The sequence below is a fragment of the Heterocephalus glaber genome, unplaced genomic scaffold, assembly GCF_053883595.1.
Source record: "Heterocephalus glaber isolate CG9 unplaced genomic scaffold, H.glaber_assembly_v1.0 deba00000943, whole genome shotgun sequence".
NCBI classification, from domain to species: domain Eukaryota; kingdom Metazoa; phylum Chordata; class Mammalia; order Rodentia; family Bathyergidae; genus Heterocephalus; species Heterocephalus glaber.
This window is the reverse complement of record NW_028258175.1, coordinates 805,199-815,411: the sequence shown is the minus strand read 5'-3', so window position 1 is coordinate 815,411 and position 10,213 is coordinate 805,199. Positions and strand designations below refer to the sequence as shown.

The window sequence follows — 10,213 nt, the reverse complement described above, 5'->3', positions numbered from 1 at the left end:
CCACACTCAGCTACCCGTGTCCCCTTGTAAGGGCCCTTGTGATTATACGGGGCCTACCCAGATAATCTAAGACAACCTCCCCATCTCAAGCTCCTTCATTTAACCCCATCTTTATAAAGTTTCTTTTGCTATATAAGGTAACAAAGATTCCTCAGATTAGGGTGTAGGCATATTTGGGGGCCATAATTTAGCGCTTCTCTGCCTGGCCATTCCATCCTATTCCACATTTACCTCATTTGTTACTTTTTTTTTTTTTTTTTTTTTGGTACCGGGGATCAAACTCAGGTCCTTCCGCTTGTGAGGCAGACGGTAGAACCACTGAGCTAAATCCCCGGCCCCTCATTTGTTCATCTATTCATAAAATATGTATGTGTGTGTGTGTGTATGTAGATACTGGGGATTGAACCCAGAGAATGCTGAGCTTTACTCTAGTACCCTGGCCCCTTTTTTTGTTTTGTTTTGGTACCGGGGATCAAACACGAGACCTTGGGCTTTTGAAGCAGGCAGCGGAACCACTGAGCTAAATCCCCGGCCCCTCCCTGACCCTTTTTTTTTTTTTGGTACCGGGTATCAAACCTGGGTCCTTGCGCTTGCACAGCAGGTCCCTGACCCTTTTTTGATACAGGGTCTTGCTACATTGCTCAAGCTGGCCTCGAACTCATGATCCTTCTGTCTCAGCCTACTGAGTAGCTAGGGTTATAGGCATGCAACACTCCATCTGACTCATAAAATATTTATAAAATATTTAAAGACCTACATTTCAGGCATTATAGCAGGTATCTGAAAAACAGAAATTAAAAAAAAGACAAGGTCTCTGTTTCCATGGAATTTATATTCTAGTGGAGAGCTCAAGTGAATAAATTGCTAAGATATTAAAAATCCAACACATACTTTTTAAATTTTTTTGGTACCAGTGATCAAACTCAGGACCTTGCTCTTGCAAGGCAGGCAGTGAAACCACTGAGCTAAATCCCCAGCCCTAACACATGCTATTTTAAAAAGCAAGTAGAATCTAAGTGTGATGGCTCACACCTGTAATCCCAGCACTTGGGAGGCCGAGGCAGGGGGATCACTTTGAATTCAATGTCAGCCTAGGCTACATGGTGAGTTTAAGGCCAGTCTGAACTACATAGTGAGACCGTCTCAAAAAACAAAAACAAAAAAAGTAAGTACTGTGACATAACAAAAAAATGATAAGGAGTTGGACTAATCTAGAGGGTGGAACTGAGAGCTCAGAGGGCAGAACAAAGCCTGAAGATTATTTCTAGGCCTGATAACCTAAGAGAATTTTCCCGGCTGGATTTTTTAACTGCTTTGTATTGTGACTCCTTTTCACTTTCTGTCTGTGCCCCTTTTGAGCAGGCTCGTCCTACTATCCTGCGGTCACACTGCTGCTGTGTCCCGGGAGCACAGGCCTCCTGTTCTTGGGTCCCAGATGGGGCCGTGTGCTCCAGGATGGACTGCCTGAAGCCTCATCTGTATCCGACTTAGATGATGAGATTTAGGGCTTTTGATAGGAGATAAATATATTTGTTTACTTTGACTTGCTGTAAGAGAATGAGAATTTTAGGAATGTGTTTTACATGTAGGACAGAACCTTTTTCGTTTGTGGCACTGACAACTGAATCCAAGGTCATCGCATGGCACTGCATTCCCACCTGTTTTCACTTTTTATTTTGTGAGAGGGTCTAAAGTTGCTAAGTTGCCTGGGCTTGGCTGGAGTTTTCAATCCTCCCTCGCCCTTTTAGAGTGCCAGGCTCAGACTTGACTCTGAGTTTCAGGGTGGAATGTGGCAGGTAAAATAATGACCCTTCATATTTCATGGACTCATCTCCATGAGTATGTTACCTCACATGACAAAGATACTTAGATGTAATTAAGGTTGTTAACTACGGCTAACTGAAGTTAAACTAGGGAGATTATTTTGCATTATTTATAGACAAGCCAGTGTAGTCACATGAGTGGTTAAAAGCAGAGAAATTTCTTCAGCCAGCAACAGAAAAAGGAAGGCAGAATGAATCAGAGGAAACAAGCAGGAGGATTCCATGTGCCTTTGGTCACTACTAAGTGGAGGGGCTGCAGCCGAGGGATGCAGACAGCTTCTAGAAGCTGAAAACCACCTCTGGATGACAGACAGCTGGCAAAGAAACCTCAGCGACCTTTTTGTTTTTCTAGATAGTCTACGTACTCCAGGGTGGCCTTGAACTTGCAGTGAGCCTCCTGCCTGTAGGATTACAGGTGTGTGGCAGGGACCTTTGTATAGGGATCTCAATCCTAAAGCCAAATGGAACTGAATTCTTTTATAACTGGGATGAGTCTAGAAGTGAATTCTACACCAGAACCCCTAGTAAGAGCCCAAGCTGTCCACCACCTTGGCTTAGTTTCCTGAGACCTAAATGGAGAACTCAGCCAAGTTCTTCTGGCCTACAGAACTATGAGGAAATAAATGGGTACTGTTTTAAGATGCTAAATGTGTAGTAATTTATTGTGCAACAAGAGAAATGATGTAGTTGCAAGGCATGATAGTGCCTGACTGTAGTCCCAACTACTTGGGACGTTGAGACAGAAGGATCACAAGCTTGATCAGCCTAGGCAATTTAGCAAGATCCTGACCCCTCCACCCCCAAAAACAGCAAGAAGAGGAGGAGAAAAAAATTTAATCTACTGTAATCCCAGCACTCGGGAGGCTGAGGCAGGAGGATCGATCACTGTGAGTTCAAGGCCAACCTGCACTACATAGCACGAAACTGTGTCAAAATAATTTTTTTTTAATCTAGTGACACTCAACTGAGACAGACATCATGGGCTAATCTACAGCAGTGGGTTCCACCCATCCCCAGGGAACAGCACAGGCATAAGTCCCAAAGCTGGGAACAAACAAATCAGAAGGTTGCTTGGGCTGGGTCCTGTTGCCCAAGTAGGTGAGAGGTGAGGTTCTGGCTGGGGTGGAGACTGAAACGAAGGCAGCCTCCAGGAGGAGAGACTGCAATTGTGAGTGGGCCATGGCAGTCCTGAATTGGTCTCCAAGCCTCCTCAGGTGAATCCAAAATAAACGCTCTACCAGCAGATCCTGCCACCTCAGCCTCAGCGCATCCTAGCGCATGCTCCTCTGAGAAGCCTCATTTCTTCCATTCTTTCTCCCCCAGACCTGTCCTTTTCTTTCATTTTCCCCTCCCTCTCTATCTTCTGTTCTGTGCTAGGGATTGAGTTCAGGGTCTGGGGTGACCCAGACTCATCTGGTCACTTGCAAGGGGATGCGCATGCCCACAGTGCACCATACGGGCTAGAAGCTGAGGCCAGGGCTTATGATTCTGCGTTTCCCAGATGCAACGACCTGGGAAGACCTGCAAGGGAACTGGGGAAGTAAGGGATGTGGGACAGAGGACAAGTGAGGTACAGCAGCAGACTGTCTTACTAGGCAAAGGCGTCACAAGAAAACAACAGAATATCCTTATGAATACAGACACAAACATCACCAACACAGTAGCAAAGTAAACCCAGCAATGTATTAAAAAATATTATACAGTATGGCCTAGTGGGATTGATTCCAGGAATACAGGGATGACTGAAAACCCCAAAATCAATTAATTTAATACAGATTAAGCCATATGAGCATTTATATAAATGCAGGAAATATTTTTTAAGTACTGGGGATTGAACTCAGGGCCTTTACACTGAGCTACATCTCCAGCTTTTTTGTGTCTGTGTGTGAGACAGGGTCTGGCTAAATGCCCAGGTTGGGGTTGTTTGGGGGGCGGTTAAGACAGGGTCTCACTATGTAATTCATTTAGGCTGGCTTTGAACTATGTAGCCCAGGCTGGCCTCAAAATCTCAGCAATCAGGCCGGACGTGGTGATGCATGCCTGTGATCCCAGCATTCAGGAGGCTGAGGCAGGAGGATTGCTGTGAGTCTGACGCCAGCCTGGGCTACAAAGTGAATTCAAGGCCAGCCTGAGCGATACAGGGAGATGGTCTCAAAAACCAAAACAAAAATCTCAGCAATCCTCCTACCTCAGTCTCCAGAGTGCTGGGATTATGGGCATGCACCACATCTGCCATATATTTTTTTTTGGTACCAGGGATCGAACTTGGGTCCTTGCGTTTGTGAGGGAGCCAGTGGAACCACTGAGCTAAATCCTCAGCCCATGTTTTTGGTTATTTTTGAGACAGGGTCTCATTATGTAGTTCAGGCTGGCCCTAAACTCACTATGGAAACCTAACTGAGCTCAAACTCCCAGCAATCCTGCCTTGAGTGTTGGGATTACAGGTGTGTGCCACCACGCCCAGCTAAAGGCTGCTCACGCCTGTATAACCTGTGCTCAAAGTTCCAGCCTGGTAAATAAGGCATGAAAAGAAATAAAAGCTGCCCTGATTGGAAAGGAAGTGAACTACCAGACAGCATGTTCTTGTATATAGAAAATCCTCAGGGATATACAACAAACACACATACAACTGTTAGAGCTAAAACAAGTTCAGCAAGGTTGTAAAATACAAGAATGATATACAGGGACTAGAAATTTAGCTCAGTGGCAAAGATACAGGCCGCTGTGTGCTCTTGCATGGTGGCCCGCTTCATGCTGTAGGTTGCACTTCCTTTCCCACTTTTACTTAGCCCAAACTCACTCCGCAGAGCCTGTTTCTTTTCCTACCTTTAATAAAACTTTACCTCTGTTAAAGATCTAACTAAATGAAAAACATCCCATGCTTCTGGGTCAGAAGATTTAATATTGTTAGGATGTCAACATCCCTGAAATGGATCAATTAATCTAACCAATCCATACCAAAGTCCTGTCTAGCTTTTATTTCTCCCATGGCAAAACTCGATAAGCTGGTAGTAAAATTCAAATGGAAGTGCAAGGGATTCAAAGAAAAATAATCTTGAAACAGAAGAACAAGTTGGAGACTCATAGGTCCTAATTTCAAAATTTACAAGAAAGCTATAGCTAGGTGTGGTGGCACACACTTGTAATCCCAGCACTTGGGAGGCTGAGGCAGGCAGATCACTGTGAATTGGAGAACAGCCTGGGCTACATAGTGAGACCTGTCACACACAAACACGCGCGTGCGCGCAGTACTGGCATAGACAGCTAGCTACACTGACCAATGGAATAAAGTTGAAAGTATGGGGTTATCTCTGGGGGGCCCAAACTCTACTTAAGTGTGTACTTTTAAAATTTGGCCCCCAAATCTCTTTATGCCTCTCATACAGTGAAGAAAGTTGAGATTATGGGAGGAAACCCCTCATTTATAGTTTGTTTTTTTTTTCGGTACCAGGGATTGAACTCAGGACCTTGTGCTTGTGAGGCAGGCACGGTGTCACTGAGCTAAATCCCCGGCCCTACAGTTTGTTTTCAACAAGGATATGAAGACAATTCAATAAAGAGTCTTTTCAACAAATACTGCTTTTTAAAAAAAACCTACCAAAATTAACAATAACTAATAAAAACCCAAATAATGCTAGGACAATTGTAGAAATACACACAAAAGAATGAAGATAGACCCTTTACCTCAAACTATATGCACAAATTACCTCAAAATGGGTATCTAAATGTGAGAACCTTTAGCTGTAAAAGCTGCTATAGTTATAAAACCTTTATAACTTTGTAATTAGTTTTTTTTTAAGACAGGTCCTTGCTCTGTAGTTCAGGCTGGCCTTGAACCCACTATGCAGCCCAAGCTGGCCTCGAACGCACAGCAATCCTCCTGCCTCAGCCTCCTGAGTGCTGGGATTACAGGCATGGACCACCACACCCAGTTGTGACTAGTTTATAATAAATGTTTAAACAACTTTTAGCTATAAAACTTAGATGAGGGCCAGGGATTTAGCTCAGTGGTTTCGCCGCCTGCTGCGCAAGCGCAAGGACCCGAGTTTGATCCCTGGTACCAAAAAAAAAACTTAGATGAACCCAGGTGTGTGGTACCCATCTGCAATCCCAGCACTTGGGAGGTTAACACAGGAGGATCACCATGAACTTAGTGAGAACTTATCTCAAAAAACCAAAACCAAACAAACAAATAAATGTGGGGATGTACTTCAGTTCAAAGGCCTTGCGATCAGTTCCAAGTAAAAGAGACACACAGTGATAGATTCGTATCACAGAATATTACTTGACAAAAGGGGTAAGGTATGGATATAAGCTATATAATGAATGAAACCACACTGTTAAGTGAAAAGAAGTCAGTCACAAAAGACCACATATTGTATGATTCCATTTACTTGAAATGTCTGGAATAGACAAATCCATAGACAAACTGGATCAGGGATTCATTAGGGATGAGGGCTTCTGGTAGTGAGGGAGGAGTGTGACAACTGGTCTGCAGATGTTCTTTTTTAGGGGTATAAAAATACTCTAGAATTATACTGTGATGGCTGCAAAACCCTGTGAATAAACTGAAGACAAGAGTTGTACACTTCAAGCAGGTTAATTTTATGGTATGTGAACGACATTTTAAGTCACATGTGTGTGCCCTCAGGGGACTCAGGCCAAGGGATCAAACACCTGGAGTGTCAGAAGGGCAGAGGCCCAGGGAGGGATTTCTGGCTGAGAAAGGGCTAGTGATCAAGAACATTCATGGAACTCATTTCATCCCTCACTGCTGATGGGCACCCAAGGCTACCTGTGGACCAGCATATATACAGCACCTCTTTATCAATTTACAAATGTTATTATTTGTTTTGCAGTGCTGAGGATCAACCTAAGGCCCTGAGCATGCTAGGCCAGCACTCTATCCTTGAGCTCTGCCCCACACTTGAAGGCCCTTTGAAACCTGGTGTCTGAGGGTCTGGGCCTGAAACGGGGGGCCCTGGCCATCAGAGGGGCACTGGCTATTCTGCTCCTTGTCCTTGCCACCTGTGTACCTGTTCTGAGCCACAGTCAACTGCTACAATGTCCTGCCTGGCACCCACGCCTGGAGATGTTACTCCCCAACACTGCGACACGGTGGAACCCAAATATTGAGATAGGAGCACAGGAAGTATGTTCGCCTTCATGCTGACCTTCGGCTGTCTTGGTAATGGAGAAGGCCCTAGTGGCTAGAATTTATAACCTAGAATCAGTTCTTGAGTATCCTAGAAATACTCTGAGAATTGGAGCACTTACATGTAATTTGGCCCAGAGAGGAGCATACTAACTACATAACTTTATACCTTGTTCTTTTTCCCCTCCCAAATCTTAGCTGCACCTTGTTTTTTCCATTTGACATACTTTTTGAAATTTTTTTTTTTAAATGGTGCTAGGGACTGAACTCGGAGCCTCACACTAACTTTCAAGGAAAGGTACTTAATATTGTCCTTTTCCCATTTATTTGAACAATCATTTATTATAAATTCATAGAAACATTCAGGCTGTTTCTGAATCCCCCCTCCTTTGATTAATTTATTTTATGCTAATGATATACTATTTTTATTTCAGTGCTTTGATGTTTGATTATCCAGTATGTCAAATACACTGCCTCTACTGTTTTTGGAAATTGTATTGTCGGGTAGGGAGTTTAGATTAGCAGTAGGGCTTGTCCCTTAGCATGCACAAGGCTCTGGGTTCATTCCCCAACACACACACAAAAAGGTACTGCTTTTGATTTTTGTTTAAAAAAAGATTTTAGAATGCTAACAAATTCAAAGACTAAACTGGGGTAGGAATATCAACATCTTTTAGAAACAACTTTCCATGTTCCCAAGTACTTAGGGTTTTTTTTGCAGTACCAGGGATCAAACTCAGGACCTTGCACTTGGGAGGCAGGGACGGTGCCACTGAGACAAATCCCCAGCCCTCAAGTACTTAGGTTTTATACTTTAGGCCAGATCCATCATTTTCTTTATAGAGATTTTGCACATTTCTTGTGAGTTGTATTTTTTAGTTTACATCTTTCTGTTGTTGTTATAGGAACCCTTTCATCCAAGCATATTTTCTAATTTATTACTATAATGGACAGGAGGAAATTTTGGCCTCAGGTTATCTATAAACTACTCAGGGCTGAGGCAGGAGAATCGCTGTGAGTTTGAGGCCAGCCTGAACTGTAGCAAGACCCTCTCTCAAAACAAAAACAAAGCAAAAAACTACTCAGTAAGAGGTTTCTATGGTCATACAAGTATGGGCTAAACAAAGCTACACAGATTTGTTCATTGCAGGACTTTTTTTTGATGACAGGGTCTCATTATGTAATTCAGGTGGCCTTGAGCTCACTATGCAGCCCAGGATTGAACTCACAGCAATCCTCCTGCCTCAGCCTCGAGTGCCGGGACTATTGGCATGCACCACCACATCCAGCTTTTTCTGGAACTGAGGATCAAACCCAGAGGGCACCAAGTTACATCCTTAGCCCTTTTTAAAAAAATTGTGAGACAGGATCTTGCTAAATTGCCCAGTCTGGCCTCAAACTTGTGGTCTTCCTGCCTCAACCTCCCAGGTAGCTGGGATTACAGGTGTGTGCATCATACCTGGTTTGATGCCTTTACTAAAATTTTCCAAGAAGAGGATGGGGAACTTTCTACTTACTTGGCCTTGAAGTCCTTTGTCACAAGAGATCCCAAAACACCTTGGGAAACAATACATCTAACGACCCGTCAGTCTGGGGGTCTCCACAGAACCTCTTCTCTTGTCCGGGTCCATCTACTCACCCTCAGCCAGACACAGAAGGTAGCCCAAGGTCAAAGCGGATGCTTCAGTAAGTGTCCACAAAGAACCCTCTCAGCCGCTGCCTGCCTCTACTGTCCCCAGCTCTCCATTTTGTGGCAGGTGAACTAGTTGCCCAAGGGCCAGGAACCTGGAGTCTAAAGAGCTGGAGGAGCACAAAGCAGTTCAAGCGGTCCCTGTGGGGGCAGGGCCCTCCAACAGGGACTGTGGTGAAGGGGACCGGGCCTCAGGACGGCCCCTCTTCAGGCATTCCTAGCAAAGCCACGAGCGGCTCCAGCGGTATGGGGGTCCCCACCGACACAGGGTGAGTGCGTTCATGCTTGCGCAGGTCACTGGCACTTAAGAAAGCCTTGGGGCAGTGGGAGCAGGCGTGGGGGCGCACCGAGCTGTGAGTGCGGCTGTGCTTGCGCAGCCCCGCCCTATCTGAGAAACTCTTGCCACACTGGGAACAGGGGAAGGGCCGCAGCTCAGGGTGTGACCGCTCATGCCGCCGCAGTAAGGTCAGCGTGGGGAAGGTCTCTTTGCACTCGCGACAAGTAAACTGTGGGGGCTTCTTATCGGCCTCCTCAACCCCTGCCAATCCTACGGGGCCCGGAGCCTCCCCAACGCCTGGACCCTGGCACTCCACGTGCTCCACCGTCATGCCCACCACTTGCCACTGCGTGGCCATTACAGTGCTGGACTCAGGGGGCAGCCCTAGCAGCCCCGCCGGAGGGTCCCCGAGGCCCGTGGCTGCGCCGGGGGTGGCGGGGCTCTCGCCTGTCACACCAACCGGCAGTGCCAACCCGACCACCAGCTCTGGCGGGGCGGCCTCACTGCTGCGGTGGGTCCGCTCGTGCTTCCGGAGGCTGGAGGACACCACGAAGGACTTTCCGCAGGCGCCACAGTGGAAGGGGCGCTCGCCCGAGTGCACGCGGCTGTGCTTGGTCAGGCTGGCCCGCTCGGCGAAGGCACGCCCGCACTCCTCGCAGCGGAAAGGCCGCTGGCCCGAGTGCACCAGAGCATGCCGCTTGAGGTCCCAGGACGCCACGAAGGTCTTGTCGCACTGCAGGCACTTGAAGGGCCGATCGCCCGTGTGCACGCGTCGGTGCATGGCCAGGTCGGCCGGCTGCCGGAAGTCTTTGCCGCACTTGTCGCAGCGGTACGGCTTCACGCCCTCGTGTGCGCGTTGGTGGCGCCGGAAGCTGGACGGGTCGGAGAACATGCGGCCGCAGCGCGGGCACAGGAAGGGCTTCTCCCCGGAGTGCGTGCGCTCGTGGCTCTGGTAGGAGCTGAGCTGCGTGAAGCCCTTGCCGCAGGCGGGGCAGCGGTAGGGCTTCTGCGCGGCGTGGATGCGCTGGTGGCAGGTGAGGGACGAGGAGCGGGAGAAGCTCTTCCCGCACTCGGAGCAGAGGAAGGGGCGCTCCCCAGTGTGGGACCTGTGGCGCAGGGAGGGGTGTCCGTGAGGGTGGTAGCGCCTTGCTGACCACTGTGGGGCCCTGAGCACCCCCGGGTTCCTGGGCCCGGTCCGCCAAGGGCCACAGGGCTGTGCCCGAGAGTTAGAAACCGCCAGGTCGGACCTCCGCGCAGCGCATCCAGAC

The 10,213-nt window shown here is 47.4% G+C and overlaps 1 protein-coding gene across 4 annotated transcripts in view; it reads right to left on the bottom strand.

The window, feature by feature from the left end:
* Positions 1 to 235: 235 nt before the first annotated feature.
* Znf668 (zinc finger protein 668) overlaps positions 236 to 10,213 on the bottom strand; it is a 17,242-nt gene continuing 7,264 nt past the window's right edge. For all 4 annotated transcript variants that reach the window (XM_021237485.2, XM_004856222.4, XM_021237486.2 and 1 more), the window contains one exon: positions 236 to 10,051. In XM_021237485.2, coding sequence (XP_021093144.1) covers positions 8,860 to 10,051 — 1,192 coding nt within the window. In that variant the 3' untranslated portion in view covers positions 236 to 8,859. The remainder of the gene's footprint in view (positions 10,052 to 10,213) is intronic.